The following is a 13,746-nucleotide window of genomic DNA, read 5'->3' as shown; positions in this document are numbered from 1 at the left end:
ACATCTCCAAAATGCTCACGTAGTAATCTTTATAAACCTGATCTTATTTCCAGGCTTTACACCCTGCAATGGTTCTTTTTTCCTTTATTTATAAGATGGAGTCCAAATTCCTGAAATTATCCAAGCCTTGCTTGTACATCCAGCTTCATCATTTAACATCTGATATCATGTACCATCATCCCCAAACATCATAAACATTAGACCAGTGTTTTGCAACCTTTTTTTCATTCTCACCCTTTCCAAAAGAACCTTTCAGACAATTTTTCCTAAGCACTGCCCCATGCCTAATTGAATACTAAGGAATAAGATACTGCCAATTTAGGGCTGAGTTTTGGAGGACTACAAACCATAGCAATAGCTGTGATTTTTTTTTTTCCCCACTCCCCTAAAAACCAATTTTTGCATCTCTGGGAGTGATATCACTTCCAAAGGGAATGCATGCTCTAGACTAAAAGATTGGCTTCTTATTCTACAACTATACATGGCTTGCCACCATCAGTACTTTTGCTCCTGCCTCTCTGCCTGGAATGACCTCTCTCGATCATCCAGCAATCAATTCTTGACATTTAACACTGAATTCAATGCTGTTCCATGAAGTTTTTTCCTTTCTCCATCTTGCAATCCCAAAGCCCTATTCATACCTTTGTCACTAATAACAATAACATTTATTACATTTATGTTTTTTTCTTTTTTTTTTTTGAGACAGAGTCTCGCTCTGGTGCCAGGCTGGAGTGCAGTGGTGAGATCTCGGCTGGCTGCAACCTCCATCTCCCAGGTTCAAGCAATTCTCTTGCCTCAGCTTCCTGAGTAGCTGGGACTACAGGCACACACCACCATGCTCAGCTAATTTTTGTATTTTTAGTAGAGACAGGGTTTCATCACGTTGGCCAGGATGGTCTCAATCTCTTGACCTCGTGATCTACCCACTTAAACCTCCCAAAGCGCTGAGATTACAGGCATGAGCCACTGCACCCGGCCACATTTACGTTTATGTCTCCCAAGTCACTGTTGAATAGGGATCATGCTCCAATTCCTCTCTACAACCTTGGTTTTTAATATGTCAGATATATTATTTCTTAAATGAATGTACAAATTAATGTTATCATCTGGGTGAGGTAACCATATCCCAGTTTAAGTGGAACAGTCCCTCTTTAACCTGTTATTCTGACATTCTGGCATAAATATTAATACCTTCTCTTTTTTTTTATTTATTTTATTTATTTATTTTTTTTAAAGACGGGGTTTCACCATGTTGGTGAGGCTGGTCTTGAACTCACGACCTCAGGCGATCTGCCCGCCTTGGCCTCCAAAGTGCTTGGATTACAGGTGTAAGCCACCATGCCCAGACAATACCTTCTTCTAATTTCCAAAAATGATTTGAATAACAAATTGGTAATCTATACCTAGGAAATGGGAAATAAAATTCTGAGCAAGAGAACATAATCAGATCTGAGAGTTAGGAAGATCACACTAGCAGCAAGATGACAATAAAAATGACTCAAGCAAAAATCTGGGGTAGAAACAATAAAATAGCCTGAACTAGAGTAGTAAAACTAGTAAGAAAAGGACAAATAAAAAGATTCAGGGGATAAAATAAAGTTTAATGGCAAGTTTTATATATGAGGAATAAAGAGAAATAAAACAAATTTCTAGAGAGCGCAACTGGGCCAACTGCCAACAGAATATGAAAAAGGAATAATAATGGCTTCAATTTAGGACAAATGGCTAAAGAACCTTGAGGACAAGGTAGTTAGATACATAATGCTGAAGCACATAAAATGTAGGGAGTAAGTGGGAAAATATAGTCCTAGGAGGTATTAGTCCATAACAATTAACTGAAACCAAGCTGCTGAGACTGTCCAAGAAATACAAAGTTAGCAGTTCTAATGAATAGGAAGTATTATCTTTTCAATTGGTGATGACTTTACAAAACATATTTCCAAATTTTGGTTTGTAAAATATTTTTCATCATTTAGTATGTGCAAACCACGGTATTAAACACTGAGAGGGAAATAAACATTTAGGGAAATATAAGGAGTTCATTCTGAAGTAAAAAAATGAAAGGTTATAAAGAATGGTATTAGATGTCGGCTGAGTTGAGATACAGCTAAGTTCAAGGTCTCAAATTATCACTGGGGCTTCTTTAAGGAATTCTGGCATAATGACATGAAGAAGTACAGGCACACCCTGCTTTTACTATGCTTGGTTGGTATTGTGGAATTTTTTTTTTTTTAATACAACTGAAGGTTCATGACAACCCTACATCAACCAAGTCCATCAAGCTCACTTCATGTCTCCGTGTCACATTTTGGTAATTCTCATAACATTTCAAATTTTTTCATTATATTTGCTATGGTGGCCTGTGATTGGCAATCTTTCATGTTACTACTTTAACTGTTTTGGGACACCACGAACTGTGCCCAGGTAAGATGGCAAACTTAATCGATATATGTTATGTGTTCTGACTGCTCCACTGGCTGTTCCCCCATCTCTCTCTCTCCGCCCCCTCTCTCCTGGGGCCTCCCTATTTCCCTGAGAGGTAACAATATGGAAATTAGGCCAATTAATAACCCTACAATGGGCTCTAAGTGCTTAAGTGAAAAAAGTCACATATCTCTCACTTTAAATCAAAAACTAGAAATGATTAGGAAGGCTGAGAAAGGCCCAAAGCCAGGCCTCTTGTACCACACAGTTAGCCATGCAGTGAATACAAAGGAAAAGCATATGAAGGAAATTAAAAGTGCTACTTTAGTGAACAAAAAAATGATCTACAAAAATGAAAAAGCCTTATTGCTGATATGGAGAAACTTTGAGTGGTCTGGATAGAAGATCAAACCAGTCACAACAGTCCCTTAAGCCAAAACTTAATCTAGAGCAAGGCCCTAACTTTTCAATTCTACAAAGGTTGAGAGATGAGATGGCTGCAGAAAAGTTTAAAGCTAGTGGTAGCTGGTTCCGGAAGTTTAAGGAAAAAAGCCATCTCCACTAACATAAAAGAAGTTATCCTGAAGATCTAGTTCAGATGATTAATGAAGGTGGCCACACTAAAAAACAGATTTTCAATGTAGACAAAACAAACAGCCTTATATCAGAAGAAGATGCCACCTAACACTTCCATAGCCAGAGAGGAAAAATCAATGCCTGGCTTCAAAGCTTTAAAGGACAGGGTGACTCCTGTTGGAGGATAATGCAGCTGGTAACTTTAAGTTGAAGCCAACTATCATTTACCATTTTTAAAACCCTAAGGCCCTTAAGAATTACATCTACCCTGCCTGTGCTCAATAAATAAACAACAAAGCCTAAATGACAGCGCATTTCTTTACAGTATGGTTTACTATTTTAAGTCTACTGATGAGACCTTTTGCTCAGAAAAAAAGATTTCTTTCAAAATACTACTACTCACTGACAATGCATCTTGTCACTCAAGGACACAGATGGAGATGTACGAGGAGATTAGCAATGTTTTCAGGCCTGCTAACATCCATTCTGTGGCCCATGGATCAAGGAAAAATTTCAACCTTTAAGTCTTGCTATTTAAGAAACACATTTCATAAGGCTACAGCTGATATAGATAGTGATTCCTCTGACAGATCTGTGGGAAAAAAATTGAAAACCTTCTTGACAGAATTCATCATTTCAAATGCCATTAAAAATATCTGTGGGCCAGGCAGGGTGACTCCCGCCTATAGTCCAAACTCTTTGGGAGGCTGAGGTGGCAGGATCGCTTGAGTTCAAGGCCAGCCCAGGCAATGTAGTGAGACTATCACTTAAAAAAAGAAAAAAATTGTGGGCCAGGCGTGGTGGCTCACGCCTGTAATCCCAGCAGTTTGGGAGGCCGAGACAGGCAAATCACAAGGTCAGGAGATTGAGACCACCCTGGCTAACATGGTGAAACTCCAACTCTACTAAAAAAAAATACAAAAAATTAGCCGGCATGGTGACATGCTCCTGTAAGCCCAGCTACTCAAGAGGCTGAGGTAGGAGAATTGCTTGAAACCAGGTGGAGGTTGCAGTGAGACGAGATGGCGCCACTGCACTCCAGCCTGGGTTACAGCGCCAGCAAGACTCCATCTCAAAAAAAAAAAAATTTGTGATGCATAGGAGGAGGTCAAAATATCAACACAGGAGTCTGAAAGAGGCTGACTCCAACCCTTATGAATGACTTTGAGGGGTACAACACTTCAGTGAAGGAAACAACTGCATGTGTGTTAGAAAAAGCAAGAGAACTAGAATTAGAAATGGAGGCTGGGCTGGCTCCCAGCACTTTCAGAGGCCAAACTGGGAGGACTGCTTGGGCCCAAGAGTTCAAGACCAGCCTGAGCAACATAGCAAGATGTCCTCTCTACAAAAACAATCAGCCAGGCATGGTGGCTTGTGCCTGTTGTATCAACTACTCAGGAGGCTGAGGTGGAATCACTTGAGCCTGGGAAGTAGAGGGTGCAGTGGGTTGTGATTATGCCATTGCACTCCAACCTGGGCAACAGATTGAGATCTTATCTCAAAGAAACAAAAAGGAAAGAAAAAAAAAAGAAATGGAGATGGAGCCTGAAGGTATGACCAAATTGCTACAATATCATGATAAAACTTGAGTGGATGAGAAGCTGCCTCTTATGCATGAGCAAGAAAACTGGTTTCTTGAGACAATCTACTCCTCGTGAAGATGATGTAAGCATTGTTGAAATGACAACAAAGAATTTAGAATGCCACATAAGCTTAAGCTTAGTTGATAAAGCAGCAGCAGAGTTTGGGAGGACTGACTCCAATTTTGAGAGAAGTTACTGTAGGTAAAATGCTATCAAACAGCATCACATGCTACAGAGAAATCTTTCATGAAAGGAAGTCAATAGATGTGGCAAACTTCATTCTTATTTTAAGAAACTGTCATAGCCACCCCAACCTTCAGTAACCACAACCCTGATCAGTCAGCAGCTATCAACACTAAGGCGAGACCCTCTACCAGCTAAAAGATGATGACTGGCTGAAGCTTGGATGACTGGTTAGCGTTTTTTAACAATAAAGTATTTTTAAATTAAGGTACATACCTTTTTGTAGACATAAGCCTATCAGACACAGTAGACTACTCTATGTGTAAACAACTTTTATGTGCACCAGGAAATAAAATTCATGTGACTCACTTTATTGGAATATTGGTGTTACTGTAGTGGTCTGGAACCAAACCTGCAGTATCTGCGAGGTATACCTGTACCTTAACAGCTTTTGTTTTTTTAGAGCACTTAATTTTCCATAAAGTATTTAAGTCTAAAATTTTCCATAAGAAAATCTTTGCAAATTGAAAAAGGAAATCAGAGAACTAGCTCAGGAAAGACAATGTTCTGTGAAAGCTGAATCTATAAGGAGAAATCTCACACACACACAGACACACAACACACACACACACAGAAAGATATCTAAATGGCACACTTTACAACCTGTGTCTATACTCAATGTCTGGCTTGCTAGGATTATGCCAGAGTTGGTAGTTTCACCTAAGGACAACAGACGGTTCAAAATAAAGGAACCATTAATTTTGTCCCAGAAACACAAGGAGTTCTTTACTCATTATTTACTCATCAATTACACAATGCAAACAAACGATTTCAACATACTAATTCTTATCCCTTTGTATATTTTTCATAATGCTTTGCACCCAGTAGGCATTCAAGGAAAAATAAGCTGAATAAATAATAATAAACCCCTTCTATTTTACACTTGATTAATTTGGCTTCTAGGACACCACCACTCTCTCCTGGTTTTTCTCCTACTGCACTGTTTGCTTCCACTCATTCTCCTTTGCTGATTTCTATTTTTCTCCCCTGACCTTATATTGGTGTCACGTCCCATGCCACTCACTGTCCTTGGTCCTCTTCTATTCTCTATGTACACTGATTACTTGGTAATTTTATCTAGTCTCATGACTTTCAGTATCTGTGTGCTGATGAATATAAATTTTTATCTCCAGCCCAGACTTCTTAGTAATATAAATTTGTATATGAAACTTCTTACTCATTTCTAACAGACATTTCAAATTTGACATGTTCAAACCTCAGTTTCTGATCTTGCCCCTAAAACCTACTCCTGCAGTTTTCCCCATCTTTCTGATGGCAGCTTAAACCTCTCTGACAATAACTCCAACACTCCAGTCATTTAGGCCAAAAACCTTGAAATCATGCTTGATTATTCTCTTTTCCTCAAGGTTCACATCTAATCCATTAGCAAATCCTGTTGGCTAACCCTACCAAGTATTTCTAAAATTTGACCCCTTCTCATCCCTTCCGTTAATATCACTATCACTTTAGTCAGTTACCATCATCTTTTACCTGTTTTAATGAAATAATAGCCTTTAACCTCCTGCTTTTGCCCTTAAACACCAACAGTCTATTCTCAACATAGCATCAGGAGACTCTTTTTAAAAAGTTACTAAGTAGGGTAGTCAGGTGTAGTGGCATGTGCCTGTAATTCCAGCTACTTGGGAGGCTGAAGCAGGAGAATCTGTTGAGCCTAGGAATTAGGGACCAGATTGGGCAATATAGTGAGACCCTCTTTAAAACTAAAGATTAAAAAAAAGGTTAAGTAGGTCAATATCACTCCTCTGTTTCAAAATCTTTCAGTGTTCCGTCTCACTGAAAAGTCGAATAATTTGCAATGATTTAGAAAGTTCTACATCATGTGCCCTGTGCTATGCATCATTATTACCTCCTCTCCTACTTCATCTCTTACTAGTCTCACACCTGTTCACCCTTCTCCAGTCATACAAAGCTGCTTGCTATTCCTGGAATGTATCAAGACATGCTCTCAACATAGGGTCTTGGCAACGATTGCTCCCTTTGCTGAGAAAGCACTTTCTCCATATACCACTACAGCTAATGCCATCACATGCATCAAGTCTTTGATCAAAAATTATCTCAACCCAGACAAACAAACCACCTTATTTAAACTGCAACCCAGCCCTTGCCCATTGCTTTCAATCCCTCTTATTCTGCTTTTTTTATAGCAATTATAAGCTACACATTATGTAACTTATCTGTTTATTATATTCATTATCTGTCTTCCCCCCTCTTCACTATCAGAATGTAATTCTTACCAGGGCAGAACTGCTTTGCTCATGGATACAACCTAGTGCACAGAATAGTGCCTTAAACTGGTAGACTCTGAATAAGCAACTATTGAGCTAATATATTTATAATAGACCCTTAGGAGTCCAGTAAAAGAGCAAGGACCTTCTGAAGACAGAAATAAACGTGTGAGAATTTTGTCAAATTATTTATCACAAATCATCACTGGGATTCAGATTTCCTTCTTCATACTTCTTTACCCCAAACAAATTCTACACTCATTTAAAAACACTACCAATGCATCAGTTAACCTGTTATGCTGCTAGATGTCAGGGCTATCTTCTTTTTACTGTGGGCAGCTATTTATTATTCCCTTGAGCAATGCTTCTGCTCCAGGAAAACAAAATAAAACTTAACACAGCACACACTGGCCAACATAACTTTATAAACAGTTTAGAAATTTTCCTAAGGCTCAAAAATAGGCAATTTCAGCCAGGCACGGTGGCTCACACCTGTAATCCCAGCACTTTGGGAGGCTGAGGTGGGCAGATCACTTGAGGTGCCTGGCCAACAAGGCAAAACCCCATTTTACTAAAAATAATACAAAAATTAGCCGGGCATGGTGGTGTGCTTCTGAATCCCAGCTACTCGGGAGCTGAGGTAGGAGAATCACTTGAACCCGGGAAGTGAAGGTTGCAATGAACTGAGATTACGCCACTGCACTCCAGCCTGGGCAACAAAGTGAAAAGGCAATTTCGAAATAAATAATTCTACTGTTAAAGAGCAGTAGAATTTTCCCATTAAAATGTGAATTTAGTAGCACAAGTAATGTTTAAAATTAAAAGTGTCCAGGCACCAGGCACTGTGGCTCACACTTATAATCCCAGCATTTTGGGAGGTCAATGCGGGCAGATCACTTGAGGTCACGAGTTTGAGGCCAGCCTGGACAACATGGTGAAAGCCCATCTGTACCAAAAATACAAAAAATTAGCCGAGCATGGTGGCACGTGCCTGTAGACCCAGCTACTCGGGAGACAGAGGCAGAAGAATCTCTTGAACCCAGGAGGCAAAGGTTGCAGTGAGCTGAGATCGTGCCACCACACTCCAGCCTGAGTGACAGAGTGAGGCTGTCTCACAAAAAAAAAAAAAGAGAAAAAAATTACACTAAACTAAAACCTACATTACACATTGTAAGCCTTGTATAATACTTTCCAATGCTATAAAGCTGTACAAGAATTGGCCTACTCAAATGTATACTTTCAGTAAGCTCAAATTGCCTTCAAGAATCATCATAAGAAAATAAAACATAAAATTATGAATGCATACCTCGAAAAGAGAACTCTGGAAAGTGGTAGAATCTGTGTTGTTCCTATGCAAGCATCAGGATCTTCGGTAACATAATTTAATCTATCATGACATCAGTTAGGGCCTGAATAATGATCATGTCCCAAAAGGTCAGCCCAACCGCTGACCAGCCCTAAGTCTCGGTATGCAAAACACTATATATCTGAGGAACTCCAAAGTGACTTAGGAAAAATTAACCAAAGCATTTCATTTCATTTACTTCAACTTTAAACAAGACAATCCAACAATCTACCCACACTGTTGCTGTTTTGTTTAGAAAACACGTCCCACCTGTTATAAAAACTTCTCCGAATAAAGGAAAACCTTCCCCCAAACCTCAGCATTCTACCTGGATAGGCAAATCTAACAGGTTTTAGTTATGTGCGTGAAACCTAGCCTTCAGGTTGAATGAACTCGTTTAAGCTAATGCCATTACTGTTAACTCGACACAGCAAATTTTGGATCTGAGCACGAAATAGTGTAAAATTTCCCAGGGACAGTCTTAAAAGGTCCCTACAGTGGTGATCTTTAAACATCCATCATCTCCTACAGAATTCACCATTTGACTGAATGTAAACTTTTAAACTAACTTTGAAAACTTTATTTTTTTTAGGCAACTGTACAATATTTCAGGGACCTTTAAAGAAAAACTATTTCTATATTAGATAGCTGAGATACTTCCTTTACAATTTCCATCTCGTTTTTCACAGTCTACTTAAACGAATAGGCATCTAACTCCGAAACGAATATTTTACCCAACTCAAAAAATAATAAATAAATAAAGCACTTAATAATGGTGCTTTCTTAACGACACTTGGAAGACCCCGGCAAGGACAGGTACGCGGGTTAAGACGGCATCACGGGCAGGAAGGGCGGTCGGCATCCTACTGGCGACAAGGGCCTGGGTCAGGGCAGAGACTCAAGAGAACAGAGATACCCAGTAGCAGGTGCGAGGCTCTGGAAACAGGGCAGTCGCCGCGGGTTTCTGGCAGACAGAGGGATGCTGTCTGTTGGACTGTGGGGCGCGCATAAGGGTCGACCAGCCTCACCTCGGGAGTTCGCTCGGGTGGCTTCTTCCTCAACGCCTGCCTAGCGCCAGGGTCCACGGGTGAGTTCATGGCCACCGTCCGGGTGCTCCCCAGCCTGCCCTTAGCAGCCCACGCCACAGTTCATTCACCACAGGCAAAGGGTGCGGTACCCTGCCCCCGCCCCAAGGAGGGAACTTCGCGCCGTAACAAGGTCCGAGCTCAAGCAAACAACCCTTCGCAACGCCCGCCTAGGGCCTCTACCCACGCGCGACTGGCCGGAGACAAGCCCGCGCGGGGGCGGGGGAGAGTAAGTGCGCACGCGCGGCACGCACGCGCACGCTAAGGAACACCCAAGGGAGTGACTCCACTGTGACGTCAGAATTGGGGCGGTGCGAGTAAGTTGTTTCCCGCAGTAGTCGTGAGATTTAAAGACACCTCGCGATACCTCACGTAAACCCGTCACGGGATCTGCCTCAGTGTTGTGGTTCTGACCTCTCCGTCCGCTGTAGGAGTCGGAAATGCGCTCAGGGTCTGAGCAAAAGTAGCATTTTGGGGCAGAACCGTGGAATGGCGTTCTGGGTGGAGAGAACTGTTGTGCTCAAATCCGGAAGCCCAGGGCGTGGCCAAGCCCGGGCTTGCACTCCCCCTCTGCAGCTTCCGCGGCCGACTTTGAATATACGGAAGTAGAAGCCGCCATTCGGCAAAGAAGGAAGTCCATGCACACCCCGTATCTCTTTAAATAAAAAGAAACCTCTTGTGAAAGCTGCCCACAGAAAAGTGCTTGTACTATTCGAAACGGACATCCTGAGACCAGGGCAGAGAAAGCAAACTTTGACGGCCAGGATAGGCAGCCAGTGCCGCGGCCTGCTCACGATTACCTTTGAGTCAAAAAACTGGGTTTGGACTGCGTGAAACTAAATGCCCTGGGCAGTACTCTCTCAGGCAACTAGGTTTAGGGTTGAACTCGAGTGGCAACTCTTGCAATACTTTTTACATTCTAGTCTGCTTCCCAACAGGCCTTTCACTGGTAAGAAAAACGGACCACCCTTAGGAGCAGCCAGAGAGCTGCTGAGTCTGTTTCAACAATAAGCTCACTGACAATTTCAGAATACATCGCTCTAGGATAGTCCTTACCCTTTCTCTCTCTTTTTCTTTTTTTTTTGTTTTGAGACAGAGTTTCGCTGTTGTTGCCCAGGCTGGAGTGCAATGGCATGATCTCAGCTCACCGCAACCTCCGCCTCCTGGGTTCAGGCTTTTCTCCCACCTCAGCCTCCTGAGTAGCTGGGATTACAGCCACGCGCCACCATGCCCAGATAATTTTTTTTGTATTTTTATTAGAGACGGGGTTTCACCATGTTGACCAGGATGGTCTCGATTTCTTGACCTCGTGATCCACCCGCCTGGGCCTCCCAAAGTGCTGGGATTACAGGTGTGAGCCACCGCGCCTGGCCCACCTTTTCTTGTAAATTCATAGGTAACAGTTCCTAACTTTGGCAACACCACCCTTCCACTGAATTTTAAGCTCCTTGAGGGCTGTAACCACATGTAGGTACACCTTGGTATTTCTCACAGCAATTAGCACCGCTCACTGAATAACAAGGTGATTTATGATTATGACCGTGTTTTCAACTAATGACCGATTCACACAGTAATTTTCGGCAATGACTGCTCACGCTAATAAGAGCTGTTTTCTGTTGGTCCTGGTGCTTGCCCAAACTGGTAGTTTACAACAACATACTTTTAGCATTTCTCCTTTTCAAGTATAGAACAAAAACCTTGCCAGAGAAGTGTGACATAGCCATTGTAGAAATAAATTGTGGAAAAATCACAAGGTGTGACAGACGATCTGTTTTTCTCATCTTTTTTTTTTTGTATAAATGTAACCTCTCAAAGGCCTGCTCAGGATCAGACAAAAGTTATCCCTTCCATTATTCAAGGGTCAATTTCCAGAGTCACATCAATAGTTTGAAAGAGAGAAAAGGAACTATAAAGCATAATCACCATGAACTTGGAATTTAGGGGCAAAGAAACCTAGAATTTGTGTCTCTAATATTAGACCTCGTCTAGTTAAGTGACTTGAAGCTATTTAACATCTCTGAACTTCATTTTCCTTATCTGTTAAATGGGAATATAGTAAAGGACCTATGGTTTCAGAATTTTCTTAGGGTTCCATGAGAAAATTCACATGAAGCACTTAGTATGTTGCCTGCACAATCCAGGCACTATTATTTCCATTATTTCGCCTCTGGGAAGTGATTTTTTTTTTTTTTTTTTTTTGAGACTGAGTTTCACTCTTGTTGCCCAGGCTGGAGTGCAATGGCATGACCTTGGCTCACTGCAATGTCCGCCTCCTGAGTTCAAGGGATTCTCCTGCCTTAGCCTCCCGAGTAGCTGGGATTATAGGCCCCCACCACCACACCTGGCTAATTTTTGTAGTTTTAGTGGAAATGGGGTTTCACCATATTGGCCGGGCTGATCTCAAATTCCTGACCTCAAGTGATCCACTCATCTTGGCCTCCCAAAAGGCTGGCATTATAGTTGTGAGCCACTGCTTCGGCCTGGGAAGTGATTTCTCTAAAGTAGAAATTCAACTATGAATAATTTATTTTTTAAATGTAGTTTTTTTTCACTTATAACAATTCAGAAACACATTTAAATATTTGTGAAGATGTGGAGCAAGAGGAACTATTTCAAACTGCTGGTTAAGTGCAAATTGGGAAGTCACTTTTGGCCAAAAAAAAAAAAAAAAGTAATAAGGCTGAAACATAACATACTTTGTGACAGCAAGTCCACTCCTTGATATAGGCCCTGTAGCAGCAGTCTTCAACCTTTTATTTCACTGGTTTTGTGAAAGATAAACTTTCTATGGGGCTGTGGGGAGTGGGTTTCAGTATGGAACTGTTTTACGTCAGATCATCAGGCACTGGATTCTCATAAGGAACATGCAACCTAGTTCCCTCACATGTGCAGTTCATGATAGGGTTCCTGCTCCTAGATAATGTAATGCCCCTGCTAATCTGACAGGGGGTAGAGCCCAAGCAGTTATGCTTGCTCACCTCCTGCTATGCAGCTGCTTCCTAACAGGCCACGGACCAGTAGCAGCCTCAGCATGGGGACTGCGGACTCCTGCCCTATTAACGGAAAAGATGGACAAAAATGTTCATTACTCATAGAAGCCCAAAACTGGAAATAACCCAAATATCCATCAATACTGAAGGGATAAATTGTGAAAGTCATCCACAATGGTATATAGCTACATAGCACATAGTGATGATTCTCCAACATAATGTTGAGAGAAAAAAAGGAAAATAAAATAGAGTAAAATTATACATGCAGAGTTTAAACACAAGCAAAATTAGGTCTTTTAGGAATGCATATAAAGAAGTAAAATAGTAAAGAGAAAGCAAGGAAATGAAGTCAGGTTGATAGTTACAAAAATGAGAAGGTAGAGCATTATGATCAGGATAGAGCACATGGAGAAGGGGGTCTTCTGGGCTGCTGAAAATGATCTACTTATTGGCTTTATTGATGGTTACATGAGTATATATTTATTCTGTTTTCTGAATATATTTCACAAGAGAAAGTATGCAAACATAATTAGGCTTTGTCATTAGACAGCAACACTAAAAACTACATTAATATCCATGGTGACTATCCATATCTAAAAAATATACATTTTCAAAATCTATTTTGTCCTTTACTATATTGTATTATATTGTTATATACAGAAAAAAGTGAGGAGAGACAGTAAATTTCTAATAGCTATTCTGAGACAAAAGGCAACCTCCAGGGCAGGGTTCACCAGCATTAACTTGTATCTGAAAGAAAAATAAAATGGTCTGAATGCAAGTAATTTATTAAATTGTGGGAAAATAAGGACTTTTTAAAAAAATTGGCTTAACTATTTTTGTTAAACTTACTATTACCTGACAGCACATTACATATGAGTAACATATATATATATTTAATTTTTTTGGTCTATCCCCTCCACAAAAGGGAAAATATGTAAACTCTATATAAACAGAAATAATGTGTCATTTACTGGCATATCCCTAGCATCCAAACCTATGCCTAGCACATAATAGGTGTTGAATAAACATTTGCTGAATTAACAAAGGGAACTAAGGACTGACTTATTAAGAGGGCACTTTGCTATTAGAAAGAGAGGTACTTGAATATCATGAACCTGCTCAAAAGTGAAAGAAAATTTCTTTTTTTTTTTTTTTTTTGAGATGGAGTTTCACTCTTATTGCCCAGGCTGGAGTGCAATGGTGCATTCTCAGCTCACTGCAATCTCCACTTCCCAGGTGCAAGCAATTCTC

The 13,746-nt window shown here is 40.7% G+C and overlaps 1 protein-coding gene across 45 annotated transcripts in view; it reads right to left on the bottom strand.

Moving 5' to 3' along the window:
• RAPGEF6 (Rap guanine nucleotide exchange factor 6) overlaps positions 1-9,741 on the bottom strand; it is a 240,722-nt gene extending 230,981 nt beyond the window's left edge. For all 45 annotated transcript variants that reach the window (XM_035290921.3, XM_035290932.3, XM_035290926.3 and 42 more), the window contains exon 1: positions 9,446-9,741. In XM_035290921.3, coding sequence (XP_035146812.1) covers positions 9,446-9,514 — 69 coding nt within the window. In that variant the 5' untranslated portion in view covers positions 9,515-9,741. The remainder of the gene's footprint in view (positions 1-9,445) is intronic.
• Positions 9,742-13,746: the final 4,005 nt, after the last annotated feature.

Source organism: Callithrix jacchus, chromosome 2 (assembly GCF_049354715.1).
Source record: "Callithrix jacchus isolate 240 chromosome 2, calJac240_pri, whole genome shotgun sequence".
Classification (NCBI taxonomy): domain Eukaryota; kingdom Metazoa; phylum Chordata; class Mammalia; order Primates; family Cebidae; genus Callithrix; species Callithrix jacchus.
This window is presented reverse-complemented; position numbering and strand designations above follow the sequence as displayed.